The sequence below is a fragment of the Borostomias antarcticus genome (assembly GCF_949987555.1).
Source record: "Borostomias antarcticus genome assembly, chromosome: 15".
NCBI lineage: Eukaryota > Metazoa > Chordata > Actinopteri > Stomiiformes > Stomiidae > Borostomias > Borostomias antarcticus.
The window spans coordinates 12,361,997-12,387,940 of NC_140248.1; the positions used below are offsets into that span (position 1 = coordinate 12,361,997).

The window sequence follows — 25,944 nt, forward strand, 5'->3', positions numbered from 1 at the left end:
ACAGTGTAGGAAACAGAGTTTATGCTTTCTGTTGCCAATGCTTACATCAGACCACTGGTTTCACAGGATGGGTGCTGGACAGTGCGGGAGTGATCACCTGAGGTAGTAGGCTGGAGAATCGGGCAGCAGGGGTCCATGAACCAGCGCTTTATCACACAAGTCACAAGCTTAATCACAACGGGATTTCCAACATTCCACGAGGCTGATTACACATGCACAGTCGCCCATTATCAGCTACATGCTGAGTAGCCTGGTAAACCAGACTCATCGCATCATTTTCGCTAGGCTAAAGAGTCTGGACTTCCAGCCGCCCAGAAGGAATTGGAGTGGGCAGAGTAGGCCTACTAGCCTTGACAGACGAACTCCACCCAATCGGCGTAACAAAATAGCCTAGGCAAGATCAAACTAATGCCTAATCCAGTCGGAAGAACCGCGAAATCGTCTTTTCCGGTGAGAAACTCGGCTAGTGGTTGTTATTGAGTCTATGTCTGCAATAACTGCACTTATGGCTGTGTTTATTCTTCCAACATTAACGTTAGCCTACCGCTTGTTGCTTTCTACTAGCGGATTCCTGTTGTTTTTCTCGTCATCGTCTACAGGAATACAGTTAAAATGCAGTCTCATGATTGGTGCCCCATTTTCTGGGAAAACACAAATCTGGGCGGCTGGAAGTCCAGATTTATTGTGATAACTTCTTTTTTTGCAATGAGTCTACCAAGCTACTGTACATGCAGAGTAGGGTTCAGTCGTTTTTCAGATTATCCATTCATCAGGCAGGAGATGTATGCATGCTGACCTCAAGGCCTCTAAACCCTGGATGAGAACTGGATTTGCTCCATGCCCATTTCTCATGATGAGGGCACACACGCACAGATTCACACATAGGCACACTGTGTACACACACACATGCACACACACAGCATGGAAGGAGAAAGGCTGCCAGCAGGACAACCAAAAGGGTAGTGTGCCCCACACTGTGGCTCCTCAGAGAGAGATAACGGTCCGTAGAAACACAGGGCACCCTCAAATGCATCATCATGGTGGTCTGATCTGAAAATGGCTGCCCAGAGGGAACTCTGTTAAATGGATGGAGCCTCTTCATTTGTGTTAGAACCCTTCAATAACCTTACTGGGTGTCCGGGTTTAGCTGACTGATGAGAACTTCATTTGTCCAGTTGAGCTCTTCGATTTACAGTCACCGTTGGAGACGACACAGACACAATTAGCCTATAGAAGAAAAGAGTTTGTTTTATTTTGGATGCGTTATACTGTATGATAATTCAATAATATAAGTAGTGTTTGGTAACCTGGCAACTGGCATTCTCAGCAGGCGCTACGAGTAGAAAGCGATGTTCTACAAAATCAGATTATATGAAAAAACAAATCTAATTTTCCTCTACCCACTAAAGGGCCAGCAGATGTCGAAGATAGATTGCAATTTTAGAAAATCCTGTTTAAAAGTGTGAAGTGGAGCACCATCCTGATCCCTTATTTCCCTAGGCTGCTGACCTAGGCTACAGGACCAGTGAGAAGTGAAGGGAGGGATGAAAGGATAGTTAGAAAACAGGTATGAATTTGAAAATACAAACTGCCACTAGTGGAGCATTGAACATTCCACCATTTATGTGAATGGTGAGCATTATTTTCAAACACTGAATATTTCAAAAACTATAGGTGGCATTGTTTAGATATTTGAATGTGAGTGAAAGTATGAAAATCTGAACATTTTGGTGTGTACTGTAATATGAAACAATACTGTGAAATTTAGAAGTGGTGGCAGTTTACAAAATGTGTGGATATTTTCAAATCACCAAGAGCCACCATCCTAAAAAGTAAACCCTCATTAATTTCAATGGGACAAAAACTATGAATGTGACAACATAGCCTACACATTGTTTGTAGTAGACTATAATTTTATCCTGATTACATCAATCACACATCTGTATTACTCTCATGTAATCATTTTTATAGAATAATGAATAAACCTCAAATTAGTTTGAACTGTGTTAATTCAATCAGCACTTCTAAGTCTGAGGCCATGGTTCTCAGCAGGAAACCGGTGGTCTGTCCGCTCCGAGTAGGAAATGAGTCCTTACCCCAAGTGAAGGAGCTCAAGTATCTATCTTGTTCACGAGTGAGGGAACCATGGAGAGGGAGTTTGGCCCGAGAATCGGAGCAGCTGGTGCGGTTCTGCAGTCGCTTTACCGCACTGTTGTGATGAAAAGAGCTGAGCCAAAAGGCAAAGCTCTCGATCTACCGGTCTATCTTCGTCCCCACCCTCACCTATGGTCATGAAGGATGGGTCATGACTGAAAGAACGAGATCATGGATACAAGCGGCCGAAATGAGTTTTCTCCGGAGGGTGGCTGGGGTCTCCCTGAGAGATCGGGTGAGAAGTTCAGTCATCCGGGAGAGTAGAGCCCAGGGCTGTACATTAACTTTTTTAGCACATAGCACTGGTGCTACAGGGCAGTGGCGGTTCTAGAAAGTTTTACCTGGGGTGGCAAAAGGGTGGCATAAGGTTCCAGCAGGGGGGCAGAGGTTATCTCCTCCCCAAACACATTTCAACTTCAGAGATTTCAATTTCTGCATTCTCTGGTGACTTTTACGATATGAATCACATAATAAGAATGTAAAATCACCTTATCGAGCACTTAACCCAGTCCTTGCATGCAATAAAAACTTACAACAATTACAGTTTTACCGTTTTTTATAGAAATGATTTTCAGCGCCCATCATTCCCAGGACAGATGTGTTGTTTTCAGCCATTCTTTTATATTCACCCCATGAAATCATTGCATTCACATGTGTCTCTGACTTAGCATGTACATTAAACCCACTATCCCTAAAAGTGTCCTTTTTCCAATTGGAATATCCATTTTCAGATGCGTAAAGACTCTTAGGGGCAATTGAAGAGGCAAAATGTCTGCATACAAAGCAGTATGCTGCATCCTTGGATTGAGAATATTCCAGCCAGGGATGCTCTTTATACCACTCACTGTGGAAAGATCTTCTTGCCCCTCCCCATAAGGTTTGTGGAAAGGCATTCAGATTTGGCTGCATTGGTCCATCAGGTTTATATTTCGATACTTCTAAAATGAGAGAAAAGAAGCAATTAGGGCAATTAATTTACTACTGTATCAGTACTTATTAAACAATTGATTTTACTCAAATGTACTCCCATTAAATCCCATTCGCCCACTCACAGCCTAGTGTGAAGCACCTTGCATTAACTTCAACATCAGCCTAAACCATGCACAATTCTGAACATGTAGGCTACAGTAAGAACCCAACACCACAGGCTACACTAGCCAATATCCGAGAACATGAAAGCCATGTTGTTATATAGGAATCTGTTAACAGTGAACTAATATACTGTACTATGAGCTCCAGCTGGACTTGTAGTATGATCTGAGTGCCACTGCTTCTGTTGGTCTGTCAATCATTGTCCCTCTCTTCATCACTGTTCTGCTCTCCCCCTCTTTCCGAGTCACTTTCTTCTCTCTCAATGGCTCTGTCTCGGTCTCTGGTGTTTTGTTCTTCACAGTCATCACTCAGTTCTTCTTCATTGCTCATTCCTCCCTTACTCATGCGTTTCTCTTCTCTTCCTTGACTGTTCTCCTGTCCCTTACTCTGCTCTTCGCCTTTGTCTGACTCCCCTCCTGTCTGTTTTTTGGGGTTGAAAAAAGCTGGCTATGCCACCACTTTTCTCCTTCCTTTTCATGTTTGCATCTGCTGGACCTACAGTATTCAAGAAAAGGGTGGGGTGGGTTGAAGCCATGCCATACATTGTACTGGGCACTATTTATCTATTTAGCAAGCGATAGCTGTAGCTTGGCAATAAGCAGTCAACATTTGCTGTTGTAGATTTTGTGATTTTCTCTAAACAGCACGCACACACACACCGTCCTACCTCATCTCACTATGACAGCCTCATTATCGTCTCACTAACTAACAACACACGTACGGTGCTACTGATTGTAGCTAGATACACAACTTTGTGTTGCAACTTGTTTCTGTGAGCTCCTACATTCCTTTTGTAACGTTTGACAACATCGCGCGCTGAGGCCTGTCTCATTTCATTGGTGCTAGCTAATCATTTAACAGCCTACCATTTGACAACAGCGCACGCTGAGGGAAGCGGTTGTCTCATTTCAAGCAACGGAAAGCAGAGAGGGAGAAGCTAGCCGCCCAACTCAAAACGCAGGCCTTGGGCACTAAATGCCGGGTTAGAAATCTAGGCGTCATACTCAACCCTGACCTTTTTGAGTCATATCAAAAACATTACCAAAGTCTCCTTCTACCACCTAAGAAACATTGCCAGGGTACAACCTTTCTTATCTCAGAATTACACAGAGAGACTCATGCACGCATTTTTCACCAGCAGACTAGACTACTGCATCGCTCTCCTGGCTGGTCTGCCAAAAAAAGCTATCAACCAACTCCAGATAATACAGAACACTGCAGCAAGATCCTCATCAAAACTAGACGCAGGTCACACATTACACCAGTCTTAAGATCACTGCACTGGTTACCTGTTAGCTCCAGAATAGACTTAAAAATGATCCTACTAGTTTATAAATCACTACATGGCCTTGCACCCGAATACATCACCAACATGCTTAGGACCCTTGAGATCATTGGGCACCGAACTTCTAGTAGTTCCCAAGGCCAGAACAAAGAAACACGGGGAGGCAGCTTTCAGCTTTTATGCCCCCAGGCTCTGTATTTAGTCTAATTATTCTTTATTTTTTATGATATAAGATATGTTTTTAATATTGTATTTATTAATTAATGCTTTTTTTTTTAAAATCTATTTTACATATTTTTATGTAAAGCACTTTGTGCTACCCTTGTGTATGAAAGGTGCTATAGAAATAAAGCTTATTATTATTATTAGTAGTAGTAGTAGTAGTAGTAGTAGTAGTAGTAAGCTAGCTCCTTTTTCCTCTGTGCGCGCACCCCCTTTATAATGGAGGTCTATGGGCCTCGCTAAAAACTGTGAGAAACATGCATTTTCAAGGCAGGAAGTGCAGGGTGTGATCTTACCGGTGTCATTATGCTGTCATGTGAAATATATTGCATTCACAAAAAAACAAATATTGAAACAAAAGCTCCATTTGAGCCAGAACGATTTAGCCAAACACACTACCCCATACCTTTCACACTAAACTTCCTGAGAACTTGCAGAACATTTCTATGTATAATATGTCCGTATAGCTTAAACACTGTAGGCATGGCGACAAGTTAGAAAAAGGGTAAAAATGCAAAATTAGCAGCTCAAAAGCTAGAGTGCAGCGCCATACGTTTCAATGGGGAGTGCAGTTGCCGAATGGAAATTGCCCGGAGGTCACTGTACTTATTACTGAAATTTGATTAGTTACTCGCTACACCCCTCATTACTGGGGAAAGTAATATTATTACTGTAACGCATTACTAGTAACGCGTTACTGCCCAAGACTGCTCCTGACCCTGCCCTCTGGACACACAAGGGGCACCACTCCATAAGCCCAAGTCTAGATTACAATGTCCTCCTATGGCATGTTAAGGACAGTAGTTAGAAACCAACTCATTAAAAACAAACTCTGGTATAACATATATTGATGTACTAACCCCTAGATCAACACAACACCATCAGATGCCAGGGAGCAATGGACAGCTACAAGGAGCATGAATTCCTCTGGACACAAAGGAAAGCAAGGCACCCGGACAGCCACAAAATACACAACCAGACAGAACATGGGTTCCTGAGTATGTTGGATGCAACTATCAGTAACAAAGAGAAAAATACATTTTAAATCTATTCTTCAAACCATACTCTTACCTTTGGACACACCCAGGGGAGCTCAACACCCCCAGGCCAGCCATAGAGAAATATCTGGAGCTAATGGCTAATTAAACTCTCCAGGCTGGGGAGTGCTGGTAGCCCAGGTGTCCAGTGCCACTAATTGACTGGCACTCAATGAGCTCCCTGGTTCCCTGGGGAGGGGGTAAGGGTGTAGTTACACCCAATGTCTCTAGGGGGCAGTGGTCAAACCAACTACCTTGTCACAAATAAAATGTGTAAGTGCGGCATTGTATGTCCATTCATAGCATGAGATTTAGACCAATCAGGAAAAGTCACTTTATTAGTCACATGCTATATCATACAAGTACAAAGTGAAATGTTTTTCTTTTGAAATGTGTTTCTGTTAGCTCCTAGATTGTGCACACATTAAGCAATATAGAGAGGTATAATAAAGGGGGGGGGGGGTAAAAGAGGTTAAAAGTGCAATTTATTACTAAATACAATCTACAGAACAAAAGAGTAGCGGCAATATTACTGTAGTATAAGATATAAATTAAATGGGGATATGTTGGGTGAGTAGGTGAAGTTGTGCAGTACTGTATGTGCAACAGTATTGATGCATCCTGCAGATCTATGCTACAGTAGTAGAATGCAGATATGTAGAATATACTACATATCCATAAATATATATATACATTCTGGATATGTAGTGTATTCTACATATTCACATTCTGCTAGTATAGTATTGAGTCGTCAATACTGATGCACACCAGCATTAGAGGGCATTGCTCATAGCTAACTTCACCAGCTGGGTGATTTTTTGTTACCAAGGACACCAACTTCAGTTGCGTCATCGCAGCTTCACATGCCCAGGGTAGATTGCCTGATGTCACAACACAGCAGCAGTGTGTATAGGCAGAGAGAGAGTGACATTCCTTTATCCCCATAATGCCACTAGAGTGGGCACTGATTGGCAAGGTCAGTTGGGTGCTCACAGTGGTAGCTAGAGGCTAGCTTGACAGGTTTACAGAGATTTCCTCTAGTCCAGAAGCCCAGGGCTCCACCACTCCTCTAAGAACCTGCTAGACTTGGGTCCCAACCTTTTCTTAAGCAGTTGTAGGTAATATTAGGTTGAAGTACAGTATCCTCAACCTAATACTCACAGATCGCTTTTTAAAGAATCCCGGCACGGCACCCTTTTTTGCTAACATTTTTAACTAGACCTCTACGCAGTCTCTCTCTCTCTGTCAACCCCAGTCAGTTGGCTACACAACAGCAATGATATACCAAATTCTTTACTGGGTTCCATAAAGTATTATAAATTGGGCTTGTGTGCGTAAATATAGCCAACCTCTAGGGCTTCTATACAAACTGCCCCCAGGAATGTAGGCAAGCATCTAGTTCAACAGAGGTGGCGAATACTCATCAAAATATTCATAACTAGAAAAACCGCGTAGCGTCTAAATGCCTCCACCCAACAATGCAAGTTGCAGTTAACCTAACTAACCCTAACTAACTGCTAACCTAACCCTAACGCTAATTGCTAGCTAGCTAACACTGATGATAATGCTAACTCTAATGCTAACACTAATGCTAACGCTTGCTAGCTAAAGCTAGCATTAGTGTTAGAATTAGCGTTAGCTAGCTAGCGTTAGCATTAGCTATCTAGCATTAGCGTTCAAAAGTGCCTTTTGTGATGTCACGGTGACCTTGACCTTTAACATTTGAATACTAAAATCGAATCCAATTAATCTAATTAAGTCCAACTGGACATTTTGGCCAAATATGTACAAATTCTGTCTAGCCGTTCTTGAGATATCGTGTTCAGTAGGCCAAACATACCTTTTGTGAGGTCAGTGACCCTTGACCTTTGACCCCCACAATGTAATCAATTAATCCTTGAGTCCAACTGTACATTTTACCCAACTATGAACAAATTCCATTAAGCCTTTCTTGAGATATTGTGTTCATCAGGCCAAAAACACATTTTGTGAGGTAACAGTGACCTTGAACTTTGACCTTTGACCCCAACGATCTAAGCAGTTCATCCTTGAGTGCCAGTGAACATTTGTACCAAAGGGGAAGAAATTCCGTCAATGCGTTCCCGAGATATTGCATTAACAAACATCGTACGGACAGATGGACGGACGGACGTACGGACAACTCGAAACCATAATGATAAAAATACAAAATGCCTCCAAATAGGCCCATATCATGCAGCATTATACGTAACTGCTAGGCAACAGCAGGACTTTTCATATTCCACTTCCAGATTCCATTCCGTTGGAGCTGAAGGTTAATTGCTTTCCAGAGCAGACATAAAAAGGTTCAGAATGCCGTCTCCCATTAGCGTACATGTGCATGTAGCCGTCAGCTTACATCAATATCACAACTAAATAGGCACACGGGTGTGTGCCCACCCCTCTTCATACACACACATATACTCTACACATACACAAACATGCATTCACCTCAACAACCATGATGAACAAGCACAGACACACAAATAAACACACACACACACTCACCTTCAACATCTGTTGGGCCTGCAGCTGTGATTAGGGTTCTGTGTCTGTCTCAGTGGTGGTCCGGCTGGGAGGTAGCAGTGCGTGTGTGTGTGTGTGTGTGTGTGTGTGTGTCTGGAGACGCACATCACGAAAGGTGACCTGCTAATTAGCTGGCGTTGGCGCCGGCTTGCCTGCTGGTTTCCTCTAGGTAAGCCCCCACACCCCTGTTCTCATGCGGCTGCCTCTCACTTACCTGACCGCCTGGCAACCTGCCAGCCCACGCGCCGCCCCCACCCAGGTGTGCCGTAGGCTCGTTAACGGAACTCGCAGGCCATTTAAAAGCACTCAGCACAGGATGTCCTGACCTCCCTACTGTCCGGCCTTCCCCAGACAGGCTTTGTTTGTTTTATAAATCAGGAGAGGAGTAGGCTACTTTCGACAACCGTGGGCCCCAGCCATAGAGAACAGACAGAACAAAGGCAGAGGGAGATCACTTAGGCCAGCTAGGCCATCAGAGTGTTTTGAATCTATCCCAATCTAATGGACCAGAGCTTTCTTTGTTTTTCCTTATGCCTCATGAAAAATAAATGTTAGATTTACTGAGAAAACAATAAATTGCAACCTTTCAAACCATTAACATCACATAGTCGTAAATATACCCCATATAGCCCCAGTTCTAAACCAGGCCATCAATCACAGCGATAGCTCCAACAAATTAGCAGCCGCCCCAATCTCAATTTTGAGAGGCAGGTCATGTACTTGCCGTTGACATAGCTGAGTGGCCATATTGCACCGCTGCAGTATTTATCCCGCACTGCCTATCCCATCTGGCACAACTCAACTTGATTTGATTTCTTCCTGCCAATCAAAAGGAGGCAGCCTTGAAACCTGCACCCCTTTACTGGTTACAGGACTGGAGTGGACCTAATGACTTGACAAATGGGCAGATTAAAAAAAAGAAATATTGCAAATGCTGCATGGTGAAGCAGACAGGCTCATTTATCTTGTTTTAATTGCCAAATGAAATTACTTTTCACTATAAATGTAATTAAAGTTTTAATTTGGTTCAATTAACTGGTGGTATAGAGAGAAACACCTTGTGTTTAACTGTCTAGGTTACTCTAGGATACTCTGAGCCGTTCTAAATTCTGTAAACTTCTCACCGTGAGCTGCTTACAAAACGACAGCTTGGACTAGGGCCTTCACAGCTTGAGAGGATTCTATGAACACATTGTTGGAGATTTTTCAGAGCACACCTTCAAGATTCCCATTGACCCCACCTGAGAGACACTTACTGATTACCCACTGAACACCCCACCTGACAGAAACACTTACTGATATTCAATGAACCTCCCACCTGAGAAAGACTTACTGAACCCCGCACCTGAGAGAGACTTATGATATGCACTTAACCCTCCACCTGAGAGAGACCCACTGCGTGAGTGTATGTGTGTGTGTATGTGAAGGAGAGAGAGAGAGATTGAGAGAGAAAGAGAGAGAGAGAGGTAATCCAAGGCCAGAGAATATCCGGTGAACATAGCGCGGGCAGGTCCGCAGGTCTACCTGCTTGTTTATCATCCAGCCCATCTCGCTCTCCTTCTCTGGCACAATGTGAGGAGAGTAAAAGGCTCATCAAGTGGCCTCCCCGTCCCAGTTCCACCCCTCTCTCTCTCTCTCTCTCTCTCTCTCTCTCTCTCTCTCTCTCTCTGTGCTGCTTTTAAAGGCACGTCTGCTTTGATCTCCCAAGCAGAACCGTGGGTTAGCCTGCCTCTGTGTGGTTAGCACATGAAAGGCCCGGGTCTCTGATCCCCTCTCCTCCGCCTAGCCAAGACACTGCTTAATTGATGTAAAGGGAGGATGAACGCATCAAAGCAGAGTAGGCTACTGTAGAAGGCTCCCTCTATTCTCTCTGTTTCAGCGGAGGGACTCCAGTCCGAGAAGGGAGGGAAAAGCTCAGAGTACAGACTGTGCTAAATGCACCATGCTATTGCTGTAATTTATCTTCACTTAAAAGACTAACACAAGAGTGTATTCATTGGGGCCTTATGATATATAGAGCTACTGCAGTATACTGTATTTCCTGTACATATGGCTGATCATACGGATATCCATATTTTGAGGTATTATTGTAATTCGGCAATCAAAGGTAAAGCTGATTCTACCATTGAAACTCCTCCAAGAATAAGTTGTCGACTGTATGGCAACAAGGTGAGGTGGTCTTTGTGAAACTAGGGATGAGCTCACACACAAATTCTACTAAATTCTACTTCTCATCCTGATACAGCCTGTTAATAATATCTATGTGGATGGTTGATACAGTATGTTCTCCTGTGAGCTTGAAGTTGGCAAAATCGACATTGTGAAAACAAGCCTCTCAAATCAGTGTTGTAATAATCAAATATGCAATATAATGTAACCTCTGTATTGTTTCATTTTATGCTTTGTGCTTTTATGATGAAATTCCGACAAGTGACCGCTGTACTTTGTTTTAAATTGCTTTTTAAATTGTTTTCCCTCAGGGTTTGGTACAGTAATCATTTTAACAAGCAGAAGGTGGATGAGCTTTACTTCTATGAAGCACTGCATTCAGGTCATCTCCATATCCCATTTCCCTCATTTCAATGGTAGGGGTGTATATCAGATGATTGGCTGCAGTGGTAAACAGCAATCTGAATATAATGGCAAATAGAATTTCAACACCAGGCAAATGTAAAAGCGTCTATTGAATACAGATTGGAACCGTGAGTTCATAAACAGCACTAGGGAACCAACAAATAAGAAATGTAGAGCTACCAATAACAATTGTCTGCTTGAAAAATGCAATTTGGAAAGTGCTGGCAACTCATACATGGAGTTAGATTTGCGAGACATGAGCTTCCTGTATAATGTGGAAGTGTATTATGGACCATATTATTCCACATGAAAGACTGGTGACAGTGAAGTATCCTCAACATAATACTCCCAGATTGCTTTTCAAAATAACAGTCCTCCTTCAGCAGCCACGGAGACCGGAGGAGAAATAGTGAGAAATAGTGCCTGTGGGTATGGAGTCTGGCAGGTTCTCTGAGAAATGACAACCAGGGACTAGGAGATGGCATGCTTCATGCCTCTGCCTGGACGGTTAACTCCCCCACACACACATGCGTGACTGTTCTGTCCTGACGGACCAGTCTAGCATTCCCACTCCCCTGCCCTCACTGACACTCCCTCTGTCTTGCCTGCACCAACCCATTACTACAGGCAGATGCTACACGTTCCACAGGATCGATATATATATATATATATATATATATATATATATTGCTCTAAAATTCTAACCTCTGCTTCCAATCCTATAAAACTCTTTCTCTTCACTACTCCAACCCCCACCTCCTACTCCCAACTCCTCCCCTCCATGTTAATATCGCCAACTTCTTTGACAAGAAAATTAACGATATTAGATCTTCTTTCCCTCACCCACCGATTGACGCGCCATGCACCAACCTCACCTCTCCACCCTCACCCTCTCCTCCGTCTCTGCTCCTCCACTCCTCTCCACGTCCCACCTTACCCCACTTTTCTCCCCTCTCCCCTAACAAGGTCCTCAACCTTGTAACCTTGTTACATCTAGCCGCCCCACCACCTGCTCCCTAGACACGGTCCCCTCCACTCTCCTTTAGTCTGTTGCGCCTTCCCTAACCCGCCTCATCAACGCATCTCTTGTATCAGGGTGCTTTCCCTCCGCTTTCAAGACTGCCAGAGTCACCCCCCTCCCGAAGAAACCATCTCTCGACTCCTCAGACGTCAAAAACTACAGACCGGTTTCCCTTCTATCCTTTCTATCGAAAACACTATCTTGGTATTTCCACAAGAACCACCTCTGGACTCCCAACAGTCCAGGTTCAAGGCTGGCCAATCAACAGAGACCACCCTCCTTGCAGTGACAGTGTCACTCCATGCCGCAAGAGCTATCTCTCTCTCTCTTCCATCCTGATACTCCTAGTCAGCAGCATTTGATACGGTAGACCACCAGATCCTTTCTCCACCATTGAGGAGAAAGGCGTCACTGGCTCTGCACGCTCCCTGTTTGCATCCTACCCAACGGGCCGCTCCTACCAGGTGACATGGAGAGGATCGATGTCAGAACCATGTGGTATGACTACAGGGGTTCCACAAGTATCTGTCCTAAGTCCTCTAATTTTTTCCCTCTACACTACATCTCTGTGTTCTGTCATTCGCTGGCATGGCTTCTCCTATCACTGCTATTACCGAAGGGGCAAAGGGGTTTTACAGACATGGAATGTTGTTAAATGTTTGTTTGGAAGTTGAAATATTAAAGGAGAATTCAAGTCTAGGATTTTGTAGCCTCTGAACACATGTAATATGTGTCTTGTTTACAACGCCTGCATCTGCCTTTTTACCAGGTAGCTACAGTTTTATCTCAATGACATGGCCTTGAAAATCCAGTCCTTGAATTTCCACAACGGGACTCACTTTATGATCCCTGCATTACATCCCTCCCCTACACTGGGTGTCTTCAAAGTCATTCCCCTTAATACAATCTTAACTAACTTCTTATACATTTTAGCCATGTTTTCAGCCCATTTTTATTTATTTATTTTTACTTTGGGGACACTGTTCAACCAGGAGCAACAAGCGTAGTCGAAGTGGCACTGTGTGAGAGCACTTGCTGCTTGATCAAGAAATCTTGGGATTCTGGCTAGGAATCGGATCATATTGTTAATCTTCATAAGGACTTTCTGTGCTATGCCTTCTCCAAATAAATTATTGTCAAGCACACAACCAAGATAATTCACAGACTCTGTAATCAATGTAATGCAATCTGAAGATCCCCTGTTCGATCCCAGCTCCTGGCAGTGTTGGGAAGTTTCCTTGAGCACGACACTGAACCCCAAATTGCTCACCCCCCAAATTGCTCAGTGTGTTACACCGTCGCCTCACAGCAAGAAGGTCCTGGGGCTTTCTATGTGGAGTTTGCATGGTCTTCCCATGTTCGCTAGTGTTTTCCCCATAAAGAACCCAATATGAAAAACATGCAGAAGAACAGATCGCTAACGCTGTCCATCCCTGGCAAAGACAGACAAGAGCACTTGGATTGGCTCCCGGGTGCGGCACATGCACGCCGCCTACTATCTGTTTCCAGCTGCCCTTGGGGGAAGGACGAGGGGATGGGTTAAGAGCAGGAGAAGAATTTCATCGGTGGACACTCCGGTCACTTTTTTTGTGTGTGTGTGTGTGCGTGTGTTTCAGCACCGCCTCCCTACACCGTGTGATATGTGTTTCACTGTGTGACGAACAAAGATGTTTGTTGTTGTCTGTGAGAAACAGCAGGCAAGTATCTATGGAGTGGGACTTCCTGAAGCCTGACTGGAACTGAAACATCAGATTGTGAGAGGAGATTTACTTATCAATTCATTCAAGCTTTATTTATTTCTTATTTGCAGTGGAAGAGTAATTATATAGTATAAATCAACATCAAGAAACAATATTACATAAAAAAGAATAAACAAAATGACATAAACAATAAACAAAATGACACAAACAAGAATCAATTAGCAATCAATTAACAATTAAAAACGGTTTGCATGATAGATAATGCTTTCAATGACTTTTGATAAAACATTCAAAATAGAAACGAGGACTAACTCTTGCCAGCTTAATTTCACTGTGAAATGTTCCTGATTCAATATGTTGTTTTTCAATGTTTGGTAGAGGCCAGTGCCTAAGAGTGAATGATCAAACATTTGAAACAATAACTGACTGTACTTTTGAAAATAATATAATTATTCAATGGCCATAATGAACTGTATGCATATAGCTTATCCAGGCACAAGCTAAGACAGAAATGTATATTGTTGTTTGTTTTGATAATGATCATACATACAATATATGAATTCATGCTGTCTCTACCTTTTCTCATCCAAACACACTGCACTGCTGACCAGAGTCACCAACTTTCTCAAAGAACATGAAATCCTGTTAGAAGACAAATAATCAAAATGTTAAAGAACAGTTAAATAATGACAAAAACTTGTTTCTGTAGTTTTAAATACATAAAATATAAAATGACAAACTTGACTTATCATGTAGTCTGGGAGAACCATTGAATTAATTGTATCAGTTTATTTTAAGTGTACATGCATCAATTGTCTGGTGTGGAAACTTCCCAGAGTAATAATGAAAAATTAAGTTCCAAGACACAACCATTGATAAGTGCTTCAGTTCTGGATATGATACTCACAATAAGGAAGCAAGCTCCCAACAATACAGCCTTCAATTTGACATCTAGGTCCATAGGGAATTGGATGCCAAAATTATCTGTGTCTGTGAAAGCCTCTTTCACCAGCCCACTCCACTGCTTACTGATTCGCCCAATGGTATTGTCTCCATCTTTAGCCTTCACCTGTACCAGTAACAGTGGGATAATCAGGGCTACTACACACACACACACACACACACACACACACACACACACACACACACACACACACACACACACACACACACACACACACACACACACACACACACACACACACACACACACACACACACACACACACACACACACACATCAATCCATACTAACAACTCCGGGGAAAAATATAATAGATCATCTCTCACCTGGAAGTCAACATCTCCACAACAGCTGCAGGCGCAGAAAGGACCTTCGACCTTAAGCAGGGTCTCTCTGGATGTTCCCTGGATGGACAGTTTTGGAAGGCATGGATGCCACTCCTGAACCACATAACCCACTGTTGTGCCAGGAGGGGACTGTACTTCCATCTGAATAGGAACAGGTTGTGATGAGGTTTACCTGGATAGCTACAAATTCTGGGCATTGCAAACAAGCATTGATTTGATTTTAAAAAAAAAAAATATATATATATATATGTATATATATATATATTGATATAGGCTATATATGTAAGGGATATTTACCTCGGGGCCGGGAAATATGCTGTTTCAATGCCCGAGCGGAGGGTGTTATCTGCCCGAGACGAAGTCAAGGTAACCGTCCGCGAGTGGTATTGAAACAGCATATTGCCCGGCCCCGAGGTAAATATTCCGCTTATTCAACTTCTTTTCAACTGAAAACATAACAAAACATAATAATGAAAACAAAATAAAAGTATTGCTCAAATATATTTGCTTTAAAAAGTGTAGGCTAGAAGTTGAGTTGCATAGTCCATTTTGCGGTGAACTGTGTTGCTGGCGCACCTCAATCAAGGAACATAGCAACGCATCTACTGCCTGTCTGAATTAGCCTACATCTCTTTGGATGTTTTCTTTTAACGTCAAATCAATAGTCAGTTTTTCATCCCTCGCCTCTAGCCTTTAGGCTCATCTTTGCCCCTCATAACCCCAAGCAGCCATTCAATGCATTGCATGACTTGCGAGGCTTTATGTTATATATATATATAGCCTATATATTAGGGTTGCAAAATTCCGGGAATACTCAAAGTTGGAAACTTTCCATGGGAATTAACGGGAATTTATGGGAATTAACTGGGAATTTGGAGGTTCTTTATACGAACTGGATGTTGTCATAAACAGACATAAATATGAACATTTTGCTTTGTCATAAGCAGACATGCAGGCAAACATTTCTAATACCATTTTTTTGTATTACATTTTTTGCTTAATCTATTTGTGAGTAGAACTTTAATGGATGCTAAAGCCCTCTTAGTGTGCAGGATGCTACTGTAGGAATTAGCTGCACATGTGATGGATGGATGCACAGTATAGGGTTGAAATTCAACTGAATTTGCATTAAATCTGTTTTAACCAAGATCATGCTGCAAGTTCTAGAATTGCATTTTATGTTTTTTCTCCAACTAGGCTACATTTAAGTTCCCTATTATAGGAGTGTGCGGTGGTATAGCGGTCTAATGCATCATGTTCCGGTGCAGCTGCCCACTGGGAACCAGTGGTCTCGCCAGATCTGAGTATGGCCCAATCCCAGAGGGAGTCCCTAATGGGCCGCCGCTCCCTGAGGGTGGTTAGTTTAATCTTGGCTTGAGAGTTTGTCATACAACAGCAACCCTGTCTGCCCTAAAGTTATCTTTGTCGCCATACCCATGGGGGCTGCCATCTTGCTTAGAGGGCTGTGTGACGTCAGAGAGCGCAACTGGGAGTACACCGATCTGGTACGAGTTCACGGGTGGGAAGTTACGGGTTTGACTGCCATTCCAGTGCATTTTCACGTGTAGAAGGTCGGAAAAACACGAGTTACGGGTTGCCTGGAACGCGCCATAAGGTAGCAATCCCTCAGGGGGGAAACTGAAAATACTAATAATAAATAAAATAAAAATAATAAGAAAAAAAATCGTTCATCCTAGTTTTAACAACCATCAACAACATTTAATCTTATTTCTTTCTTTTTTTTCTTTTGTTTTGTTAGAAATTTAACTGCTCAAAAATCTTCTAATTTCTTACTCCAATCTCCTCCCTCCAGTTTACAACAACTGTCTTCTATTTCCCTGTGCAAAAACTCTCACAAATTCATCCATGTCCAGGTTATTTGTAATGGTCTTCTCATGGGCCAAGATCACCAAATTCCTCTTCCTCTCATGTAACATGGTGTGACGGTAGGGGGCTAGGACCCGTGACAATGTGGAGAAGGAACTCTCACACGATGCTGAAGACACACCAATTACCAGGGCTGTTACATACAATTTATGCAACTCGGGAAAGGCCTCCTTGTACTCATGTAGGTGTTTACACACAGTGGACAGGTCTGTTTCATTTGGACATTTCTTGAGCAACATCTGTTTTGCCACAATAATTTTTCAGATTGGTATCGTCTGCCACAGAGCCAGCCAGTGGGTGCAACAAGGTTAAATCTAGAAATTCACTAGATTTGGGCGCAAGACTGGATATGGCCTTCATCAGGTCAACATTCTTCTTTGAAAATCTATTTTCCATTTCTGAAATGGCCCTGTCAAGGATGTTGAGCAGAGACCTTTTCAGAGACTGATGGGGGGAAATGGTAGAATCTGTATGGCCTACAGTTAAGAGCACAACACTTTCACCAAGGTGTTTGCTCATTGTTCTCCTTCTCTTTGGAGGATGTGAATCATCCCCAGCAGCTGCCTGGGACAACTCTCCCCAGTACTCATCGTCATGCTCCCGGATGTCTTTTAAAGACTCCAGTGCTGCACCAACAACTTCAGAAGCACTGCACATATCCACTATCTGAGACTGGAATATTGCATTGGCTGGTTTCAAGACACCAAGCACCTGCACTAGAAACCTTCCAGTCTCAAAGAAGTCCTGCCTCTTAATTTGACAGAGCAGGCCTGATGCCTCGGTGCACAGGTCAACTGCAGCATCACCATCCTCTGTCATCTCAGATAGGATACTGAAAATCTGGTCTTTATTGTCCACAATGCACCCTGTCACCTCATAGTGGCTTGTCCATCAAATTTGAAGCAGCCTTCTAAGATTAGGTGCATCATATTTCTTGGACACATAGTGATGCTGGAAATAGTTGTAGAGTGAACTGGAGAGGTCAAAAATCTTTGTGCACATCGTCCACCCTGCATGGCATACACAACCACTAAGTGCAGTTGGTGGTTGTAGCAGTGGATGTATGGAACATATCATGCAAGCTTCTTTTGGAGCAGAGCTTGTACACCACCTCTTACCCCACTCATCACAGAAGCTCCATCATAACACTGGCTAAGTCTGTTGTCAGCACTGTAGCCAGCATCAGAAAGGTGTGTCAGTATTTCAGAGGTGATGTACTCTGCATCAAGTTGACCCAAGTCAAGCAACTCAATAAGATGCTCTTCTGGAATGGAATTGCTGATAAATTGGATCATCACAGACACATTTTCCACATTGCACCTGTCCCTGGTCCCATCACTTTTGAGGCAAAAGACCCTGCAGAATCAGCATTTTCATATTTTTTGATGACCTCTCCAAGCACCATGTCTGCCAGTGTTGGAATTATTTCATTTTGGATATCCTTAGATGTGTATTTGGCATTCTTTGGGATACCTTTAGCAATGTTTGCTAGTTTCTCATCCTTCTCCAAGGTTTTAGAAAAAGACCTGAAGCAACATCATCATTACCAGCTGTAGGCCTATCATGTCTCAGTTTCTACAGTCCCACTGAGCTCCAACTCATTGACACAGAGAAACTTTAAAGCACTGCCCACACTCTTTGACATAATGTTTTTTTTCAAGTTGTGTTTTACCAACCCAACAGGGAGTCGACAGTCCCCCCCTGCAGCCTCTCTGCTTTTGTACTGAGTCCAGATGGTTGAAGCATGCACATGGTTGTGGCTGGACACATGCCCCCTTAGCCCCTTGCCCCGATCAAGTGCTGCTTTCCAGTTGTTAAAACCAGTTAAGGTAAAAACAGCATCCCTCTAATTCTATAAATGAAAGTTATTATTATCTCTCTGTGCTTGTGTGACTGAGAAACATTCCCACTGACAGCTAGCCTGGCTAACTGACAGGCTCACAGTGATTGAGAAACGCTCCCATTGACAGGCTCACACTTAGAGAAGAAAGGCATACCATTCCCCGTTTGACATAACAAAGAGATGTTATATTTACGTTTTTTTTTTTTGTAAATTATTTATTAAGTATCTCACGACACGAATTGCTACGACAAATTTAACGGAGCTTCGTTGCATCCTCAAAGTCAGAAAGTCTTACTGCTTCTGTTTCTGCATTGATGACGCATCGCATAATCATCCGGTCTGGACCGGAAGACAAACAGTAGTTGTGTGTTTTTACTGTAGGCTGCACATGGTGAAGTTTCGAGTAGATAACATTCGCGATGGCACTACAGGTTAAGGAAAAATAAAGCAAGCGGATGTTGGAGGCGGGCTCTACAGGCTCGAGCCGGATGATGGGGCGGGCTTAAGGCAGTGAAGTAAATAGTAATAATAAAATAAAATTTAAACATTTTTGAAAAAAGCAGTTATAGGCTACAAAAAAAGGTCAACATTTCCAAAATTCCCGAGCTTAACTTCCCATGGAAAATTTCCGGAAATTTTCCACCCCTTTGCAACCCTACTATATATATATATATATATTGAAATTCTTTATTGGGAATAACCCTTTGAGATGAATCATCTCGTTTTCAAGGGGGTCCCTCAACTTGTTAGGCTTATTAGGATATGAATAGCCTAATATTAGCAACCGCAAGGCTGCGTCTGATCTCTTGATTACTCCGGGTCGGCGCATTAATCTACAGCTGTGCTTAAACATCGGGCGTGATCTAGGCTACATAAATAATGTATCCCTCCAAGCCAATCAGAATCAAGCATTTACAAATGAAGTTGAATAAATAAATAAATATATATATATATATATATATATATATATATATATATATATTGACATCAAGAATCAAGACGTGTCTTGGACTAAATGTTCTAGCAGCATAGCTGTGTCTGGTGTAATACCTCTTGCAGGCAACAAGGATAGCAGCATGCGGTACAGCGAAAGGGCTTCACCAGGTGGATGACCTCCTGGCCGCTAAGGTCTTTGATTTTCATCTCAAAGCTGCGAATATTGCCACAGCAGTTGCGGGTGCAACAGTCACTATCCTCCTTAGCAGTGTAGATAGTCTGACCCACGCTGTTTTTTATTTGATATTGATTCTTGGTCTCAAAAGAGGTGATAGCTAGAAAGAATGTATGGCAAGAAAGACATGGGTGTATGAGTTAGTTAGCTGAGTAATACAGTGAACGTGTGGGACTTATCAACAGTGGAATGATTAAAACTGTCAGCAGCACATGCACATGTATAAAATGTAAATGCAATTTGCATACTAACCCTCAAGCAGTTCAACCCTCTGATGCACCAGGATCTGATCAACCTTCAATATTGAAACAGAATTGTTAGTTCATTCATTTTTGGGGGTCGTGTCTCAACTAATTTCATCTAAATAGATGACATTTATATTGTGATGGTCAGAGACTTTAGAGGCTTACCAGTGTGAGATACTCCAGGCCAGGTGGTATTCCTACTGGACCAAACTCTGCAGATCGTTTGTCCATGGTGTTGACTCAGTGATGGAGGTCTAGTAATGCAGGAATATTGAGCAGTGTTCAGTGTGTCTCATAGACTTGAAGCCCACGACTGTACTGTAGGTTACTTAGGATACTTGTGTAGCCGGCTGGAGTTCAGTGTAAGGAGTTTCCTTAGGGAAAGCGTGCAGTCCATTTCCGCGCTACCAATCAGTGCTGATACGGCGCAGCCGTCTCTTGCCAATCAGTAGGCTATATGAGCGGCCAGCCGTCTACCAAACGCTAGGCTGGGTTGTGCTGCTGACGGCGTGACCTGCTCATTTGCTAATATTGAGAAGGTTTATTCTGGTACCAGGGTGAGCAATGAGTAGCAAGTTTATTCAGGTTCTTAATGTTTTGATTTGTGTCATGACTGTCATATGTTTTCTGCTCATCCAGATCTGACTTGTGGCGAGAGGGAATGGTGCGAGCGCACAGAGTTCAATTGTGAGCGCACAGAGTTGAATTACAGGTACGCACTACGCACACTAACAATGGTAGCTGGTAGCTTACATGTACTGTGTTTAAATAGATTTATTCCCTCTTCCCTAGATCTCGCCACTGCTGCTTTGTTTAGTTTAATTTCTGTTACTTTGTTTTCAAATTGATTTGAGCTATTGATTTGTGCTATTTCCTGGTTTTACTAATTTTGTTGTCCTCTGTCTCTGCCCCACTCATTGAGCCCCGTGGATACGGTGGGACCCTTCTCCAGAGTCTGGGAGGGAGCCAAGTGGAGCAGTCAGCCCGCGACCGGAGAGGGTCACTTATAGCTTTCACTATTAGGCTACTCCACGACCCTAAAGTTTGTTTGGTGTGGATGCGCGCACCTCTTTTCACGGTGGTGCCCTTTTCCTTGATTGCTGTGTGGTGTGCTGTGTTTGATCTGGTGGGGCCCTGGTGGTGAGTAGCCTACCCTTATAATTAGTTTCCTCTCCAGTTAACGGTGGACGCCCACTGGCCAACCTTATCTCTGTGCTCTGGGTTTGACCCAATATATTGCTCCGATTACTGTCATTTGATGAACTGTCATTTTATGAATATTGTATTGAGAGATTTTATGAACATGGTGAATATTGTAACCTTTTTTTTAAACCAGATTGGTAATAAATATTTTGTATATAAACGTCACGTCTCACCCCTCATTGTCTTACCTGTGTTTGGGGAACCCAGTTTAGAGCGTTAAGCTATATCTTTCCTTGACCTAACATCTCAAGGTGGCGTTGTCACAATTATTAAACGAAGTAAATTCCTTGCCACGAGCCGGTTACACTTGGTTAGTATCATCTCAGGGATAGATAATACATCCTGATTTGTTGATGTTGATTTGCGTATAGAACCATAACGTATAGGACCATATTGGACATTTTATCACCTATGTATCCTATTAGCCTAGCGTTTATCTTTTCAACAAATGGTGCTTTCCAATGGACAAGTGCCATGTACAGTACTCTCACACCTACTCACAGACAAAGCATATAGGCCTACCACAGGACCCAAGCTAAGAAAATGTAGCCAAAATAGTCCTATACAGTCAGGGTTTATCTAATTTGTTTCTCAAGAATCATATTATAAAGCTTTACATGTATAGATAAGATAGCCTAATATTTTTTGCAAAAACGGCAAATAAAGAGTCACTCGAGCTGCGACAAGACTGATTTCTGGGCGTGTCCTAGCAACATTTGAAACTGCAACGGAAAAGGGTAACTTTATAATAACGATGTGTTATAACATTTATAAGCTAATAGTAGATGGTAAACTAATCATGAATTAAGCATTTGTATGTTTGTAAATTATTAATAAATAGTTTGTAACTTAAGTTATACAACATTTGTAAGCTATTAGTAGATAATTTACTCATCATGAACAAACCATTAGTAGATAGTAAACTAATCATGAATTAAGCATTTGTACAGTATATATTAGAAAATGATTAATAAATAGTTTGTAACTTAAGTTATAAATCATTTGTAAGCTATTAGTAGATAATTTGCTCATCATGAACAAACCATGAATATACATTTGTTAATGATTATCCAATAATTTATAACTCAGTACATAATTTGAAAATGTACTACTTCATCGTTCATATGATCAGTAGATCATTTTTACACGAGATCAACCTTATTTGTAAATTATTAGTTAAATATTTAAAGATGTTATCTAATGTGTAATAACATTTGTAGATGCGTAAAAAAAAAAATCACGATACCTTCATTTGTTTTTTCATGTTTAACAAATGCTTTATAAAACATTCTTAAAAGATCTATAGATCATTGTCAGTTGTTATTGTGGGCCCTAATCTAAAGTGAAGACTATTCATTATTTCGAAATGTCAGTTAATGTTTATAAATTATTTGTGGACTTTCTACTCACCTGTTATGAATGATCTGGCTTTTATGAAGACACAAAGCACTTACTAGACTTCTCTTATGTTTAACAATTTGATGGACATTTAGTAAAAATCTATAAATCCTTTGCAGACGCTATTGTGTGCCCTAATCTAAAGTGAACACTATTCATTATTTACAAATGTTTGTTAATATTTATAAACTATTTGTAGACTTTTTTCTCAACCTGTTATGAACGATACAACTTCTATAAATTTACACAAAATTCCTAGACTTCTCTTATCATGTTTAACAAATGGTTTGTTAGACATCCATTAACAATCTATAAATCATTTGCAGATGCTATTGTGTGCCCTAATCTAAAGTGAATACTATTTATTATAAACAAATGTCTAATAATGTTTGCTAATTATTTGTAAACTTTTTCCTCATGTTATGAATGTCGTAGACAGTTTTGGTATCCATCCTTCTTTGTGACATCAGTGAGAGAATAGGGAGTACTGTATGATGTATACATTTTATTAACAAGACCCAATATTGCTTATAAAAAAGGGAAAAAGTCAGACATTTCTCACACTGACATGGTTTCTCAACTGTGTGGATTCTTCTAAATGTATGAAATGTAAATAATGAATAGTGTTCACTTTAGATTAGGGCACACAATAGCGTCTGCAAATGATTTATAGATCTTTACTAAATGTCTAGCAAATAATTTGTTAAACATGATAAGAGAAGTCTAGTAAGTGCTTTGTGTCTTCATAAAAGCCAGATCGTTCATAACAGGTGAGTAAAAAGTCAAATAATTTATAAACATTAACTGACATTTCTAAATATTGAATAGTCTTCACTTTAGATTAGGGCCCACAATAACAACTGACAGTGATCTATTCATATCTTTTAAGAATGTTTTATAAAGCATTTGTTAAACATGAAAAAACAAATGAAGGTACAGTATTGTGAGTTTTTTTACGCATCTACGAATGTTATTACACATTAGATAACATCTTTGAATATTTCACTAATAATTTACAAATAAGGTTGATCTTGTGTAAAAAATGATCTACTGATCATATGAACGATGAAGTAGTACATTTTCAAATTATGTACTAATGAGTTATAAATTATTGGATAATCATTAGCAAATGTATATTCATGGTTTGTTCATGATGAGCAGATTATCTACTAATAGCTTACAAATGTTGTATAACTTAAGTTACAAACTATTTATTAATCATTTACAAACATATACAAATGCTTAATTCATGATTAGATGATGAGTTTACTATCTACTATTAGCTTATACATGTGTTAAAACACATCGTTTTTATAAAGTGTTACCCGGAAAAGTAAATGACTCTCCTACAATTACATATCAAAGACACTAGTTGATGGCACATTTGAAAAAGCAGATTGGCCTACTTATAGCCCACTATAGGCCTAGGCTAGTTGTATTACGTAGCCATGCTCATAAAATAAACATGGTTAAAGGAGTAGTAAAGGGAAAAATCATATTTAGCCCCGTTTTAAGTTACTTATGATCATACAAAGTTGACAAAACTAGCACTTTTGAGAAAGTCTGATAATTGCTCTACCACCATTTTGGTCATAGAATGGATGTGGGTGGGCACCGTGAAAAATCATTAGAAAAACATGTTAAACTCTCAACAATATTTTATTTTGATCGATTCAAATTTGTATGACCCTCCCCTGGACTCAATTTTTTTTTTTTTAAACAGTTACCCTCTCTTGGACTCACGTGACGTGTGGCACTGTGGCACAGTAGCCTACCGTGTATCGCCTCACAGCATGCAGGTCTCCTGGGCCTTTCTGTGCGGAGTTTGCATGTTCTCACCGACCCCGTGTTCGCAAGGTTTCATCCCAAATAACTCAATACTAAAAACACACAGAAGAACAGATGCTCTTCAGTCCTCTCCCTGACCAGATCCTGCACTGAGCACTTGGACTTGATGCCCAGGCGTGTCTACGCGTTTCGCAACCCAGTTTAGCGATAACACCATTGAGTTTAGGGTTAAGGTAGTCCTTTTCAGTCCTGTTGTCGCATGCTCGCTCATGCCAGACAACAGTCCTGGGTGTAATGCAGGGAACAATTTCTACCGGTGACCGCAGATGCATGTGTGTGTGTGTTGTGTGTGGTTGTCGCTGCTCCTTCACCTGTTTGTAATTGTGTTCACCGCCGTGTGGCGAATAAAAGACCCCCGAAGTCCTGAATTATTATTCATTATTTAGCTTGACCCTCCCCTGTTTACCTCCAGTGACCCCCTCTCATAAATTTCGAACGGTCCTGTATTAGGCTACTCACCAATTTACCTCTAAATTCCTTGTCCAATGTTGAGTGTATCTTCAAAACTTGAATGCCGTGTTGCAACTCAAAGACTGCATTCAAGCATGTGTTTTATGAGCTGGGAGTGTTTAGGGGGCTGGCAGTGTAAGGTTGTAAATGCAAAGGTCCAGATAAGAAATGTACCACCATGGTAGGCTACCAATGTACCATGCTCGCTCATGCCAGACTACAGAGCTTTCACCCTACGTTCACTTCGCCGTCAAAATAAAGTGTCAGATAAACATGAAACTTCACTTACCTAAGCAAATGGGTCTATTTAAACAAATGCTGGGTTTTGAAGCCTCGGCGCTACCATTAAATAACTTATTTAGACACGTTTTGTCCGAGTGAATTTATTTTTCCGAGGTAGTCTTCTTCTGTGGTGGTGGCGGTCTCTGAAGCTTCAAAGAGACGGCCACCACCACAGAAGAAGACTACCTCGGAAAAATAAATTCACTCGGACAAAACGCGTCTAAATAAGTTATTTAATAGCTGTTATAGCCTAAAATCACTATAACACACGGCCTCTCGTAGTTTATTGCTTAATTACAATACAATCAAAAAGAGGTCAACCAATGTAAACATTAGAGCTCCAAGATGCAAACGTGTTGAGCTCAAGGAATAAGTACTGGGTTGGGAGCTGGGGGTCTCATTTGTGCTGTGACTAAGATCATACAGTTCTGCTGGCTGTATGGACAGAGCCACAATCAATCAATCAATCAAAGCTTTATTTGTATAGCGCATTTCATACCCAGAGGCAACACAATGCGCTTTACAGAGAACAAGGGAGGTGGGCATACGACCCACTCTCTACATATTCCAGAGGGAAGAAAAAAAAACAGTAATCACCCGGGGGCCAGATAAGTGAGCTGTAAAAATTCTTCCCTGACCCCTCTCAACAAGGCGATCGAGCAAGCTCCAGGAGTATG

The 25,944-nt window shown here is 41.6% G+C and overlaps 1 protein-coding gene across 1 annotated transcript; it reads right to left on the reverse strand.

Moving 5' to 3' along the window:
- Window positions 1–14,211: 14,211 nt before the first annotated feature.
- LOC311318802 (phospholipid scramblase 1-like) lies at window positions 14,212–20,317 on the reverse strand (the record flags this gene model as incomplete). The annotated part of the gene is made up of 6 exons (XM_084450232.1): window positions 14,212–14,271; window positions 14,537–14,698; window positions 14,920–15,081; window positions 19,721–19,941; window positions 20,094–20,136; window positions 20,252–20,317. The coding sequence occupies 6 exons, from the start codon at window positions 20,315–20,317 to the stop codon at window positions 14,212–14,214; spliced, it is 714 nt and encodes a 237-aa protein (XP_084306358.1).
- Window positions 20,318–25,944: the final 5,627 nt, after the last annotated feature.